General features: G+C 37.9%; 1 protein-coding gene across 4 annotated transcripts in view; it reads left to right on the plus strand.

The window, feature by feature from the left end:
- Positions 1-16,963, plus strand: part of smap1 (small ArfGAP 1) — a 168,093-nt gene that overhangs the window by 73,248 nt on the left and 77,882 nt on the right. For all 4 annotated transcript variants that reach the window (XM_065296649.1, XM_065296650.1, XM_065296652.1 and 1 more), the window contains exons 3-4: positions 5,113-5,198; positions 9,845-9,920. In XM_065296649.1, coding sequence (XP_065152721.1) covers positions 5,113-5,198; positions 9,845-9,920 — 162 coding nt within the window. The remainder of the gene's footprint in view (positions 1-5,112; positions 5,199-9,844; positions 9,921-16,963) is intronic.

A 16,963-nucleotide genomic window follows, 5' to 3' on the forward strand; every position in this document is an offset into this window, starting at 1 on the left:
GGGGGTTGGACCGTTTTACTCGTGACTCGAAGGGTAATCACTAGTGGAAGCCAAGAGGTGTTAAGCCACGCCCCTAGCAACCAAATATGAACACCTAGCAACGGAATAAACAAAGCCTTATATCTCCACATCAGAACATCGTAGAGACACGGGGGTTGGACCGTATTACTTGTGACTCGGGGTGTAATCACTGGCCAAATCATTGGCCACTCCCAAGCCACGCCCCTAGCAACCAAATTTGAGCACCCTAGCAACGGAATAAACAAAGCCTTATATCTCTGCATCAGAACATCGTAGAGACACGGGGGTTGGACCGTTTTACTCGTGACTCGAAGGGTAATCACTAGTTAATGCCAAGAGGTGTTAAGCCACGCCCCTAGCAACCAAATATGAACACCCTAGCAACGGAATAAACAAAGCCTTATATCTTCGCATCAGAACATCGTAGAGACATGGGGGTTGGACCATTTTACCTTTGGCTTGGAGTATAATCATAAATTGTCCCCGAAACTTGCCACGGCAAGCACCACTCACATTTTCTTCAGGAAATGTACCTATCTAGTTATTATTATTATTCTTCCAACCAAATTTCGGCAATTAATACGGCTCGAACCGCTTAACTTAGAAACTTCATTCAAACTCTCAAACGTGCGGACTATTCGGGAATAGTGGGCTATGACTTTTATAAGCGATCGGGGGTACGGTCTTCGCCCCAGGGGCGAAAAAGCAGCCGAAAAATCCCATTGACTTAACATGGAGACAAACTTTGACGAGTCGTAGCTCAGACCTAGAATTTCACAGAAACTTGTGACTTGCCACATTTGAAGAGGCTGGCAGGCTCTGTAAGAACATACCTCACAATGGGGTGTAAGTTGTACCCCTGGGGTGTAAGAGGCCCCCAAATTTCCCCATAGACTTATAATGGGGCAGGAATCATGCCCATATAAGGAAATAAAAACGTCCCAGATGGGATATCTTTGCAGCGCAGTGTCGTAGAGACATGGGGGTGGGCTCATTTTACTCAGGCATCCAATCAGTCCCTTAGGATCCTTATTGAGCTATCAAGCCACGCCCCTAGCAACCATTTTGGGCACCCTAGCAACATCTCCCATAGACTGCCATTATAAAATGCCCAGATGGATATCTTTGCAGCACAGTGTCACAGAGACATGGGGGTGGGCTCATTTTACTCAGGCATCCAATCAGTCTCTCACCATCCTTATTGAGGTATTAAGCCACGCCCCTAGCAACCAAATATGAGCAGCCTAGCAACATAATAAACAAAGCCTTATATCTCTGGATCCGGACATCATAGAGACATGGGGGTTGGGTCTTTGGGTCATATTAGCTTCATGCTTGCTTCATGCTAAGTCATGCTAGCTTCGTGCTAGTTTCATGCTAGCTTTATGCTAATTTTATAATAAATCTTGCTAACTTAATGTTAAATCATGCTAGCTTCATGCTAAATCTTGTTAGCTTCATGCTAAATCATGCTAGCTTCATGCTAGTCATGCTAGCATCATCTTAATCATGCTAGCATCATGCTAATAATGCTAGGATCATGCTAATTTCATGCTAAATTCATGCTAACTTCATGGTAATCATGCTAGCATCATGCTAGCTTCATGCAAATTATGCTAGCTTCATGCTAATCATACTAACATCATGTTAGCTTTATGCTAATCATGATAACATCGTGCTAGCTTCATGCTAATCATACTAACATCGTGTTAGCTTCATGCTAATCATGATAACATCGTGCTAGCTTCATGCTAATCATACTAGCATCGTGCTAGCTTCATGCTAATAATGCTAGCATCGTGCTAGCTTCATGCTAATCATGCTAACATCGTGCTAGCTTCATGCTAATCATGCCAACATCGTGCTAGCTTCATGCTAATCATGCTAGCATCGTGCTAGCTTCATGCTAATCATGCTAGCATCGTGCTAGCTTCATGCTAATCATGCTAGCATCGTGCTAGCTTCATGATAATCATGCTAGCATCGTGCTAGCTTCATGTTAATCATGCTAGCATCGTGCTAGCTTCATGCTAGTCATGCTAACATCGTGCTAGCTTCATGCTAGTCATGCTAGCATCATGCTAGCTTCATGCTAGTCATGCTAGCATCATGCTAGCTTCATGCTAATCATGCTAGCATCATGCTAGCTTCATGCTAGTCATGCTAGCTTCATGCTAGCTTCATGCTAATCATGCTAGCATCATGCTAACGTCATGCTAGCATCATGCTAACGTCATGCTAGCATCATGCTAGCATCATGCTAGCTTAATGCTAGTCATGCTAGCTTCGTGCTAGCTTCATGGTAATCATGCTAGCATCGTGTTATCTTCATGCTAATCATGCTAGCTTCGTGTTTATCATGATAACATTGTGCTAGCTTCATGCTAATCATGCTAGCATCGTGCTAGCTTCATGCTAATCATGCTAGCAACGTTCTAACTTCATGTTAATCATGCTAGCATCGTGCTAGCTTCATGCTAATCATGCTAGCATTGTGCTAGCTTCATGCTAATCATGCTAGCATCCTGCTAGCTTCATGCTAATCATGCTAGCATCCTGCTAGCTTCATGCTAGCATCCTGCTAGCTTCATGCTAGCATCATGCTAATCATGCTAGCAGCATGATAATCATGTTAGCATCATGCTAGCTTCATGCTAATCATGCTAACATCATGCTAGCTTCATGCTAATCATGCTAGCATCATGCTAGCTTCATGCTAATCATGCTAACATCATGTTAGCTTCATGCTAATCATGCTAGCATCATGCTAGCTTCATGCTAATCATGCTATCATCATGCTAGCTTCATGCTAGTCATGCTAGCTTCATGCTAGCTTCATGCTAATCATGCTAGCATCATGCTAACGTCATGCTGAATCATGCTAATCATGCTAGCATCATATTTCATCATGATAACTTTTTTAAATCATGCTAGCTTCACACTAAAACATGTCAACAGCCAGGTAAACTACTAGACTAAATTTCTTTTACATTTCTGGCAATCAACTTTTTGCATTTTCATGCACTGGTAATTCCTTGGGAATTGCATATCTAGTTTGAATATGTTCTGACACGGCTTGGTTTTCCGAGCAATTGTGTACTGGATTACACAATTAATGAGGAATTAGATCTGTGTTCTGGTTAAGTGGAACTCTGCCAGAGGTCTCTACATGAGCACCTGTTTCAGGTGAAGGGTCATATGTTTTCAACAAGACCTTTGCTAGTTGGGGATATCAGGGGTTTTGTGTTAATGTTGGACGGTAATCACCGCATAAATTTTGTTTTGTCGCTCCCATTGCACAGCCAATGAAATCCCCCCTCTTCCAATGACGAATGAGGTTGATCTTTATCTAGTGGTAATTGGATTCCTATGATGTTGAAGATCTAGATTAGATTTCTGGGGGAATAAGCAGCAAAATACATGAATATGTATGTTTCTATCTTAGTTTATCCTGAAAAAGTTTTCTTTCTAACATTGTAGTTAATTTATGTATTTTAAATTGCCCTCCCAGGGTATTAATCATTTGCTGATGTGTAATGTTTTACATAGACAAAATGAGGCTGCTTGGCAAAAACGTTAATTTACAAAATACAAATTGTTTTTTACGGATGGTTCACTTCAAGAAAACAGGCAATTTCTTGGATCTCATATTTAGATTATTCTTCCCTGAATGTGATCTATGTAAAGGAGTTATTAAGGCCTTTACTTTTGTATGCTCTCAACTGTACATGTTTAAATTCATTAGAAAGTCTCTATCTAATGATTTGAGTAATAAGTCCATTGTCCTGAATTACTTTATCTACCCTCTTCTTATACAGAATGATACCAGCTTGTATTGTTGTATTATGATATTTCCCCTATAATATTTTAATGTAATATAATGTTTTGCATAGATATTTCTTGCAAAAATGCAGATATTATTTCAAAACTTACTGTATTAGCTCAATGCACACTTTGTTATTTGTATTCAACAAAAATCCAAACTCAGAACCAGCTACTTGCATAAAGACTAAAGCCAAAAGTATACTAGGGACGTCCGCGTACACTCTAAAAACAAACGGTGCTATATAGCACCAAAAGTGGTTCTTTGCTCGTAATCATAGAAGAACTGTTTTTAGTGCCATATAGCATGCGTGTCATAAATGTTTTAGCATTTAGCCTAGCCCCATTCATTCCTTAGGATCCAAACAGGGATGAATTTAGAAGCCACCAAACACTTCCATGTTTTCCCTATTTAAAGACTGCTACATGAGTAAGTATGGTGGCACAAAATAAAATGTGGACGATTTTTTTTTAAGCGTATGAAATTGAGAATTATATTGTGTGGCGGAAGAGCACTTCGTTTGCAGCACCATGTTTTATTTTGTGCCACCATACTTACTTGTGTAACTTCTCATGTAAGAGTCTTTAAATAGGGAAAACATGGAAGTGTTTGGTGGCTTCTAAATTCATCCCTGTTTGGATCCTAAGGAATGAATGGGGCTAGGCTAAATGCTAACACAATTACATCGCGCTGTACAAAGATTAAGTGCACACATTGAATAAAGATAGGCAAGTATTAATTTGTCTAAGTTGAGGTAAGAATGTAGTAAAATATTAAAAAAGGTGGTGTTTTCCTTTAAAAAAAACAAAATGAGTAAAAGAATATCGTGATTTTTCACAGTTTAAAAAAACTATTAAAAATGTAAATAATCACAATATTTTAGTTTTTACCTTTAGTTATTGATTTGATACAATATCAGGTTCTGATACTTTTAAGTCTTTGACCAACCCAGTCCAAATATAGTTTTGCAGTTAAATAAATAAAAATAAATCTAATTTAAAACAAACATTTAATTTTATTTTTTATAATTAAATCAGACTTTCGCCATGAACATAGCCAAAGAAGCTGGCATGGCTTTAAAAAAGCATTTGTCTCATGTCACAGTTTCATTTTTCTGCAACTCAAATAGTGCTCAAATGCATTGTTTGTCCCTCTGGATAAAAGCTTCTGCCAAATTTAATGGAAATGTAAAATGTTTATTCCCACCTGTAGTCTTGTGCTCATTTTCTGTTTAAGTGTTTACCTTTCTCTTTTTCTCTCTCTTTCAGAGTGTGGAGAACATGGGCAACACCAAGGCAAGACAGCTGTATGAAGCTCATCTCCCAGAAAATTTCAGACGGCCACAAACTGACCAGTATCCTTAATTCTGTTTGTACATTTTTGTAGTTTTTACAATAAGAAGCAGAAAGGAGACAGAAATGTATTGGCAGAGAGGCTGGATTTAAACCTGAGTTTTCTATATCAACAGCATGTGCACTAACATGCATCTCCAACTCCGTTTTACTTGTTAACTTACAGCTTCAGGGGTGGTGTGTAACTCCTTTCCTTAGATAGCACAAATGTATTCTGCGTCATGCTGTGCGAATTCTGAGATTCAAAGAAAAAAAAATGTTTCTGGCTCCAGAGGAGACAAACTGCAGAGTTGTAATGGAGAGAACTGTTTATTTGTGAGTCTAAGCAGAGTTTGTGCTGTCGCCTTCCCACTATTTACTCTCTGCTGCCAAATTTAAACAAGTTAGCAGATTCTGTAGCCAGCCCTAGTGAATTACCCCTGTGAGCAATGGAAGAAGGTGTAGAGTGTGTATGTGGTGATGAAGTCTGTTTTGAAGATCAGCACTTTTACATTGCTATAATAAAATGTAGGGTTGCACATTGAAGGAAAACATTATGTCCTAACTCTTTAAATACTGTGATGTGCAGTATGATAATGCTGTAGGCTGCAAAATCCATTTAAACTATATACAAATTTATTTTTAAACCTAATTTTATAACAATTATACATGTTTTACATTCTTCCTGATTGACCGTTCATAATCTTTCATATGTTCATTTGTATAAGAGCATGAGCATGCACTCAAGCATACACAGGCACCTTGACTATACACCTTGACTAGCCATTGTTGTTTGCATTTTGCAGTATGCACATTTGCAATATTTCTATATTTTTTATACTTTATGCTTTTTTATGCTTAATACTGGGAAAAAGCTTAATCTTAACTCTTTCCCCGCCAGCCTTTTTAAAAAAAGTTGTCAGCCAGCGCCAGCATTTTTCATGATTTTCACAAAAGTTTAATGCCTTCCAGAAAATGTTCTTCTTTAAATATATAAACAAACAATATATCAGATGAAAGAACAGACCCTCTGCTTTCAAACAAAAAAAAGTTTCATCCTACCTTCATTAGTTCTCTTGTAATCACCTCTCAAACATGGGTAGGTTTCTTCAAAAACACCCAATTTTGAGCAAAAAGCTGAGATAATTCCATTTTTGCGAAGGACTTTTGATAGAGATCAGATGCAGAGCGATCTTTAAAACATACACGGAGATCTTTCTCTTTCACGTGAGGCGCTACTTCCGGGTTGTATAAGTTGCCACCTGGTGGATAATAGCGGTATTGCGGAAAGACGGAAAATCTTGTCATTGGCAGGGAAGCGTTTTCTCTTAATTGACGAGATATCTCGTCAATGGCGGTGAAAGTGTTAAGTAACATTTTAGTCACAAAATGACCAGTTTTGCTAAACTATACATTACATACTTTTTTTATACTTCAGCTTTTTTTGGAAAGAGATTTTGGACAATTTCACAACATCAGGTTTTGACATCACTTTTACAGCATTTAAAAAGAGAGAAAAAAACTACTCAAGTTCTTCATGACAAAGACTGATCAATATATCTCTTTAACTCTTTCACCGCCAGCGTTTTTTAAAAAAGTTGCCAGCCAGCGCCAGCGTTTTTCATGATTTTCACCAAAGTTTAATGCCTTCCAGAAAATGTTCTTCTTTAAATATATAAACATACAATATACCAAATGAAAGAACAGACCCTCTGCTTTCAAACAAAAAAAAACGTTTCTTCCTACCTTCAGTGGTTCTTTTGCAATCAACTTTTGAATATGGGTAGGTTTCTGCAAAAACACCACATTTTGAGCAAAAAGCAGAGATAATTCCATTTTTTTGACGGACTTTTCATAGAGATCCCATTCAGAGCGATCTTTAAAACAGACACGGACATGCAGCCGCTTGCCATAGGGCAATTCTTCCGGGTTTAAAAAGTTGCGGAAGGGTAATAGCGGTATTGCGGAAAGACGGAAAATCTCGTCATTGGCGGGGAAGCGTTTTCTCTTAATTGACGAGATATCTCGTCAATGGCGGGGAAAGAGTTAAAATATAATCCAATTGTAGCAAAAACTATTAACAAAAGAAAGGGGATGTAGGTACCATATTTATATAATCACAAAACATGTTCAATAAAAAACATTTGGTTCAATAGGGGTTATAACTCTATCCATTCGGACCAAAAGTCAAATATATCTTTTGATTATTTATACAGAAAGTAATTAAAAATATCAATCCAGTCTAGTGGGTTAGGTTTGTACCAGCATCTAGTAATAGCTTTTTTACTTGAAGCAAGAATAATTCTATACATGTGTGTTTTTCTTTGCCATGGAAACAATTGACACCTTTCCTATATAGAGTGCCTCAAAATTGAAATCGACTGAGATGTCTGTTTCCCAATACTTTGTTTATCTTTCCTAAAACGTTTAATAATAGGACAACCACAAAATATGTGAAAAGAATTAGCGCCCTGTGAACCACAAAGTCCCCAACAATTTCACTTGCCTAGAAATGAATTTCTTTGTTTTGGAGTAATGAAAAAACGAGTAGTATTTCAGCAGAATTCTCTCCAATAGGAAAAACAAGAAGTTGAAATTCACACAAATTTTTAATTCTCCCATCTCTACATTACGTACTTTCAGTTCAGTGTTCAAACCTTTGTTATTTATCAGGTGAAAATTAAATCCAGGTAAGGAATAATTGACGACGGGTCGTTGAATTATTCGAAAATAATGCACACCCAAGGTGGGTAGTGCGGCACGACGCGAATGTAATCCGCTTATACCATGGTTAGTAAGACATTTGACAGGTTAGGTGTGCAGTTTACAGAAAAATAATCAACACCCATGGAACATTTCTCGGCCAATCAGAATAAAGCATTCATCAGGCTCGTGATATAAATATTTATAAGCTATTTTAGCTCTTTAAACTTTTTTGCAATGTCAGTTCTGTCACAGTCACACAAACCCTGGCAGCTGCATCATGAAATTCATAAGGCTCCAGTAGGGAAATCCTCATTTAACAGGAGACACTGGTTTATGTGGGAGTTTGCAGGTCTGTCAGATAGAAGGCATGTGCGACTTTACACCTCTGGCTACAGATCTGAGATTCCGAGGCACAGCTGGTGTTTCCAGCACCTTCACACAGAGTCGAGCTGAGGAGGGCCTTCCTTTACACCGCACTGCACCATCTCTCTCATATCCCCCCGCATCCTTCTTGCCTCGGGTATCCTCCTCCGACTTATTTTACACCGTCAGTCTAATTGGGTATGTGTGGCAGTTGGGGTAATTCCATATTCTCCTCGTTGGCGCCTTCAGAATCCCTAATTGAATTTCACTGGCATCCGCGGCCTGTTATCAGCTCTTACTTTTGGTATGGCTATGGAAATGGCTTCATTTGTATGCTGACCGATGAGGTAAAATATTCTTAACCGTCAAAATGGATTAATCTGGACAGCGGAGGTGAGCTTCTTCCACAAAACAGCTTTGATGGAATTTGCTTTATCACAGGTTTGGTTTCTTTAGATGGAAATGCGGATCTTTGTGCTGTAGTCTGGGTCTCTCTCTCTCTCTCTCTCTCTCTCTCTCTCTCATCTCCTCTCTGCCCTCTCTGATCACTCTAATGAAAAAGTTGGCCGTGTTAATATGGACATCATAACAGTGAGCAGAGATGAAACTAGGTGCAAAGTCTTTCTTCTTTTAAAAATAAAATTGTTCTTTATTCCTTCCTTTCCCTTTGTGTTGAAAAAATGTAAACTATATCTTATTTCATTTGTACTGTTGCCTTTCATGAAGCAACACGAAGTAATGGAGAAAATTACTTTTCTGTCAGCTTTAATGAAAATCCACACAGAGTGACAGACACATAAACATCACCTTCTTCAAAGTAACTCTGAATTTAGATGATTTTCGCAGACCCGCCTCCTGATGTAAATAAATTAAATAAATGTAATGACATTCATTCCCCCTTCACACTGCCTTTTACTTCACTCTAATTCAGATTTCATCAGAAATGTTTTCTTGTATTTTGATCAAGGATTCATAATAGTGTAAATATGATAAACTGTATGTGCGTGTCGTTATTTAAGCGCTATATTTTGTCGCTGTATGTGCAACAGCAGTTGTGTGCTTTGAGAAAGAAAATTTTGAGATTAAACCATTTTGGTTAGATGTCGTTTCCATTTTTCTGTCTTCAGAATAGGTTACGTCTGGTTGTATGTCCGGGTCGGGTGAGGTGGGGTGATGGTGGTCCGGTCTATTTAGTAATGAGGAGAGAGAAGAGGTGTTCTGTGAGATCAGCAACCCACAGGGCAAGATTCCAATTAAACCGCTTTGGCCAATGCGAGACTTATCAAAAACAATGCAAGGGCTCAAACAAAACATTGTGGTTTTAAAGTTCATGTCAATGAGATGCTATTTAGTGTTTGTTAGAGAACAATAGAGAAGAAAGATTATAGACTTTATAGATTGAAGATTTTTGGGATTGTTAGCACGATTACCTGATGTCCTTTAGTGAACCGTTTGTTGAAGCAATGCAGACAGGATGTGCAAATAAACAGCGCTTTGTCTTTAATGAATTGCTCCCTATCTGTCAGAAGATGGTTTATGCTGTGATAACTGTCTTGTTAAAAAGCATCAGTGTTTTCAGTTTTCCTGAGCAATATTTCAGAGCTGTGGAGTTCTTCATCAGGGACAAGTATGAGAGGAAGAAGTATTATGATAAAAACGCTGTCAATGGAGCCATTGTGAGTATCATCTTCACTCATTCACTTTACCTACCAAGCTTTATTCTGATATATGTGTATATGATGTATATACAGGACTATGCAAAAGTCTTAGTCCACCACCACCACCAGCTTTGTTGTTTTAGCAAAGTTTTAATGCCCATCCATCTTTATTTTTCACTCTTGTAAAATAAAACAGAAACTACCGGAAATATGTACACAAAATGAAAAACAAAACAATTTTTCAGAACTAAATGTTTTCTTCAGTGTTTAGTGTGACCTCTCTTGGCACGAAACACATCTTGAGCTTTTTTTGAGAAAACTGTAGTACTGAATTCATTCGATTAGAATTAGAAATTAGGATTTAATTTCATTCAGGTTTAAGAGATCCTGCAGTTGCCTGCTATTGCTCAAGTAAAAGGGGAGTTTACCCTAAATACTTGACACTTCAGCTTATTTGTATACTGTTTTTAATACTTTATACACATTCCTGTATTTTCTGGTTGTATTCTAATAAAAAGACTGAGAAATAATTATATATGATCACTATACAATTGCAAAAACAACACATCTAATGGTAGCATGGTGGCCTAAGACTTTTGCAAAGTACTGTATGTATAATGAGAAGCTTACGAGGACACTTCCTTGTGACATAGCATCACTACTCTAGAGTCTAGATCATTGTATTTATAACTGTGTATATTTTATATATCCTTGTATTTATTTTACTTCCTGCAGTTCTTTGAATAAGGACGCAGGTTGTCTAAAAAAGCAGAAACTTTGAGTTTGTGTTGCGTCTATAAAGCTGATCATGCAGATTCACTCTCACAGACACGCTGGCTTTAACTTTCTTAATATTTATTCAATTACTGTACTCTTCTTTATCACAAGCTATTGAACTGTGGTGTATTTTTCGTCATGTATCATATTGTGAGGTCATTTGAGATATTCTGTAGTTCAGTAAAACCTGTTTTATCGGTTTAACAAAGTAAAATCAGAACCTCAGGTTGTGAATCACTGTTCTAGATTGCATTAGGGCTGATTTGGTGAACAGTTGTGTTGACCAGTGAGCCCTCAAATTCACATTACACAGCCTGGTGGGCTGCAGCTGTCCCTTAGACTCTGAAAATATATAGATGCAGTGCTTTCCGACAGGACAAACAGCCAATTAAATTCTGTCAAATGGCTTTTTGCTGTATTTTTTGTTTTTGGATTTAAGTGTTTGTGCTTGACATATTTAAGTACCCAACAAAGAATGCTGATTGGCCAGTCTCTATATGTTGTGTGGGTTTTAGCTCTAAACAAGCAGCCTCCCTTGCCCTTTTCTGATTGCTTTGGATCAGAGAAGTCTGAAACATGGCTGCAATGTGAAAGGTTTTCGATCAAACTCTGCTAGGCTGCCCTGTACAATTACTGTTTTTTTTTTTTTTCTCTACTTAAGCCTACCCAAGCAGAGCTCAGGTTTTCTGACAGGCCTGTCTGAGTCAGCCAATTAAAGTCTGTACCTCTAAGCACAAACAACCAATCAAATCACTGAGAAGTCACAAACACACTTTTATGCAAGCAGCCTAGTGTTTGGAAAAAGTAAAGTGATAGACAGTCATTCAGTTGACTAGTTAGTTAGTTAGTTGAACAGAAAAAGCAAGGCTTTAATGCAATAATAGTCCCGTGCAATCTGCTTCACTGTGCCAAAAAGTTAGTTGGCTGGCTAGTTGATTAGTTGAATAAAAACAAAAAAGAAATGCGAAAGGGTTTTTATTTGCTATGCTGTAACACTAAGTTAGTTGGTTTGTAGTTAGTTTAACTAAAATGCATAACAGTGCCAATGCTATGTGCTACACTATAGCATTATGGTGCTGCCTAAAAACTGTGATCCCAGACTGTCCTCTTCCACTCGTTCGGATAGAGCCTTTTACATCCAAATAATTGATAATACATAGCTTTGTTTGATCTATTTGAAAGAGACGTATGTATGTATGGATGGATGGATGGATGGATGGATGGATGGATGGATGGATGGATGGATGGATGGATGTTGTATGTCTCTTCTGTAAATACAAAATAAAACCTCTTGTATTTGTTTTTGCTACTAGGATCCTTGTTTGAGTTCACACCTGACTCACTGTTTGTTCTTGCATCGGATTATACTGTATTCAATTTATCTTAAAGAGCACTGCAGATAGCAATATAGATGGATTTCAGTCATGTGACCTTTTACGTCATGCCACCATCTTGAGGACCTACCGAGTACCAGTAGGTTATTGACAAGCATTGGCTACCTTGCTACGATTTACGGATTTCTTATCTTTTACTGTCTATGATTCTTACGGATGCAGTAAAGGGCTACGAAAGACAACATGTCGCATCTCGACTGTCATGAAAATAAACGCTACTTTAAAAAGATATATCTTGGTTAGGGTGTGATGCCTACTCGATCCCTGATGCGTTCTTCCAGCCGCTGTCCGCTTCTACCGAACTACCACTATTTTACAACATAAGAAGGCGCGACACAACATGAAACTTTGCTGGAAGTATCACCTGGATCTCTACACATGAACGTGAGCATTGAGAACATTGTTTGTGTACACGGAGTTTACTAAAAATAAAGGTTTTGTACAACTGACTTTGGCTGTAATGATGTCCGCTCGTCATCTCTGCCAGACGTAAATAATCGATTTCCGAATGTGAATGAATGAATCTCATCTGAGGCTCCTTTTTCAACTAGAAGGTCAATATTGTTTTTCACTTGCGACAAAACAACGAATTATCCGTGCATTTTTATGGAACTATGCTTTAGGAGATATCAATCTTTACTCTCCTCCCTCCTTACGTCGCAATTGGAGATGGATACATCTTGACTGGGAAGAAGGCGGCGAGCGGACGGACGCCAAATCATCCAAAGTCAGTTGTTCAAAACCTTCTTTGTAGTTAACTCTGTGTTCACAAACAATGTTCTCAATGCTCGAGTTCACGTGTAGAGACACAGGCGATACTTCGAGCAAAATATCATGTTGTGTTGAGCCTTCTTAGTGTTGTTAAAATAGCGATTTTGATGCTCACAGCATATTGAAGGCATGGATTCTAGTTCTTTTGCGACCACTTCAGGTCCTCAAAATGGCGGAAAACAAGAGAGTGACGTCAGCTGAAATCCATGTATACATTGATCTATAAATTGTTACCTGACCAGCAAAAAAACATTTGGGTTACAGATTTGGTTGTAACTGAAGAGTTTTGAATTGTTAGGGTTGATTCAACATCATCATTCAACATAATTTTAGTTTGTTTAGGGCTTTCCAATATACACAGTAGTTAAGAAATATGAAGTAATGTTGGCTAAAGGAAGAGTTTACCTGCAGTTACAAAATCATTTACACTCCTTCATTCTAAACCTGTATGACTTTCCTTGATTTTTTTCTTTTTTTTTAAGCAAAAAGGGAAAAAGTTTGGTTAGTGATTTGGTTTTGGATGCTGCTCTTTTTTTTAAACAACAGCTTAGTGAACAGACTAAAGGCTATAAAAGACCTATTGTATGAAGAACCAAATGTAATTAAAGTTACTTTAGCTAATAGCTCTCAGTAGCTTTTGAAAATATATAGAGCAAAGGTTCTTCAAATGACTTTGTGTTTCATAAAAAACAACAATAAATTGGTATGGAAAACATTATGGTGTCAGAGTAATGACCTCAGAGTTTTCATTTTAAACTAAGCATTTAATGCAGTTGACTGCTTGCAATGTGTCTTAGCTAGGGGTGCTCTAATATATCTGCCAATGATGCTTGCATGCTTCTCAATGAATTACATTGAAATGCTGCTACATCCAAAACCAGAGGGCGCTCTCGTGCAGAAACTCAATATGGGCCGTAGAAGAACAATCGTTAGAAACGCAGATATGACACGCAGGTTCTTCAAACCTTTTCAGGTATTTTCATGATAATAAAGAATATGTGTAATGATTCTGTTTGACGAGTTTTGCTTTTACAAATGCATGTTTTAAATGACTTAAACTAACAAAAGATCAAAAACCGTAGTACATGAAATAGCTGTGAATAGTATCAGCTGTGCGATCCAGAATAGTTATCGGCTACGTATTATAAGCGTATATCAGCGTTTATCTGTGCACCCCTAGTCTTGGCTGTTGGACACCTTAACTGGGTTTAAGCAGGATCACTTTTTGTTACGCCAGGGATTTTCCCCCTGTACAGGTATTCTGCAACTCTTATGATGTGATGTGGAATGAAATAGAGTAATCTGATTCCCTGCCTTTGTCAACTGGGCTGAAAAGTAAAAAAATCAATAGTTGCCTGTTTCCAGCTGTAATGGAAGGTGAGATGCAATATTACAGCCTCTCCTTGCTTCAATTACTAAAACAAGCTCAAGAGAGTTTAACAGAACCTCCCTCACTTTCCTCCTCATTGTCTTTCCAGCATGACAATAATGAAAGTTCTGCTCTGGCAGTAGATGGGGAATAAATGTGTCTTATTGAATGGCTCACACCGAGTCAGTGCGTTGAAGTCACGATCCTTCCCCACAGATTCGCACCATTTAATGATCTTGTGCGTGTGAAACCAACAGCGAAGCGGAACCTCTGAAAAAAACGTCCCAGGATATTAAGCATCAGTCTGCACTTCCTTGTTTTGATGTTTTCAAAGCGTGCCTTTCCCCTTTTTAGTGTTTTTTTGTTGTGATGTTTTTCATTATTCTGATCAAAGTGTTTCCGAACCACAGAAAATGGGCTAAATGAAGAATCTCAACGGACCGTTTTTAATCTTAAGAACAGAATATGAATAAAGCATCAGGAGTATGAGCATCACAGGCTCAGCGCTGCTATGGAAAATGTAACTTGATTTTTGAAGACAGTGCCGGTTTCTCTACGCCGCTGCTGTGTCTGAGCGAGTGTGAATGTGAAAATAAGATATTGGAGCGTAACTAATTATAACTTCAGTCGTTTGCCCATTCTCATACATCACCGTTTCTCTTTTCTTACTGCAGTCATCTAAGCCTCATTCAGCCCCTAGTGACCCGGCTTGCTTGGCCATTTGCACTGCATTATGGGGCATTTATCTGCCCGCTCCTTCTATTACTCCTCAGCTAGAAAGCCTGGGGACCTTTGGACCCCACGCTGATGCTGTTACTTCTTCGAGAGGATGGGAGTCTAGATGCTTCACGCCTTCAGCTGCATTAAGATGGAGATCGGGTCTCTTCTCACACTCCAGGCTGATTGCTGTCTCTGCTTATTGACCGCTGCTCTTCATCTCCTCCTGCTGTCTGTTCTGGACTTATTTCCCCAGGCGGGTGCGCTGTATTAAAGGGATTGAAGGAAGAGAAGAAGTATTGCTTGGTATTATTTAATGGCTCTCTAATGAATATGGGCCTGTGCTGCAGTGGAGCATAGTGCTGATGCTAACCCAATAAAAACAGATTATGAGGAGGATCCATCAGCAGGTAATGAACCAGCCCGGACACTTTTGCGTTCAATCCGGCTATAATGGACCTACTTGTTCGGTTTGGGCTCCGTGGACCCATGTTGCTGACACCAATACTTCCATATGGGGAATACTTCCAAAGTTATCCGTCTTCCTGTCCCTTCTTCTTTCTTTGAACACTTGTCTTGCCACCATCATTAATATTTTTCTTTGCTTTTCTGTCTGTGATATTACTTCAGCACCACCTAGTCAACGTCTGTTTATATTATTCTGTATTTTTATATATTTTAATATCTATACACTTACAATCTACAAGTATTGCATACGTATTATAACACAAATGTAACTAAAGGAATTCTGTTGTGATAAAAATCAAAAATCATCCAAAACAAATCAAAACTCTTGTTATATTTTATCATCTTCAGTGTAGTCACCCTTTGCCTAGAATGAAAACCTGTAAATCTGGATGTATGATTGGAAAAATCCTAGTAAATCACATCATGAACGCAGATGTTCTTAAATATATATGCTTTACTTATGGCTATGAATATGATGTCTTATATAATGCGGGAAAAAAATGAGTATGATTTGCAGAACTACGGAGGATAAGACCATACATTTTCCTGTTTTCATGCTGTCTGATAAGAGTCTTAAGGTGAATGAGAAAGTAATTTATCTTGGACATTTTATTACCGAGCATTTGACAGATGATGAGGATATATAGACCGTTTCAGCAGTAACAATATAAACAAGCGGCTTTCGTATATATAAATATGCACACATGCATATATAATTTTTTTTAAATATATGTATTTATGTATTAAGTAGGGGTGCGCAGGAAAAAATCTAACGCAGGTTAGTTTTAACACAGACTGTTTACATTGATGCACAAGGTTGAGCGTTTTGTTTTCCGGTATTTTTTTCACGCTGCCAAAAGACGATCTCCCGCAAATTATTGGAAATGTATAATGGTTTTTTAGTGGCATGTCAGTACATTTTTTCGGTTTCTAAGTTGGGTGTGTAAGATACCAAATCCAATATGTCATATTAATCAGTGTCTTGTTGACTAAAACATAGCATTATTTTGAAATATGTCTGCAGCTCTTAGCAACTTTTTTGGTGGGCTTGAAAATATTTTGACCCAGCGGGGTTAATTGTAATGCTTTGTTACAACTAACCCCTCAGCACTTACGATATCAAAACCACTAACGTTAGCGTAATTCTTGCCGTTGTTTTAAATAGGCTACACACGATTGATTACTGGCTGCCAACAAAATAAATGTGCATGTCTTATTAAAAATTGTGTGTCAAATGTATTTTTGTTCATATCTTTAATATTGATTGAATAAGGTCACGTCAAAGATTGAAATCATAATGAAATTAATGGCTAAACTCAGACTTTAAAGCTTATTATCTCAGAATTTGATTTTGAAACTTTAGTATGGTTATTACAGACTGGGTCACATATAAAAAAAAATTTTTTGTCATAATTGTGCTGCTTTTTCTCACATATTTAGACATTTGTATCTATTTATAATTGAACTATTGTAAGAAAAAGGCTGGATGAATGAATACAGTGTGGATACCTGTCAAGTATAGACAGATATATAAACATTATCCATTTAAAGTATATAGAAAAATT

This window comes from Paramisgurnus dabryanus, chromosome 20 (assembly GCF_030506205.2).
Source record: "Paramisgurnus dabryanus chromosome 20, PD_genome_1.1, whole genome shotgun sequence".
NCBI classification, from domain to species: Eukaryota; Metazoa; Chordata; class Actinopteri; order Cypriniformes; family Cobitidae; genus Paramisgurnus; species Paramisgurnus dabryanus.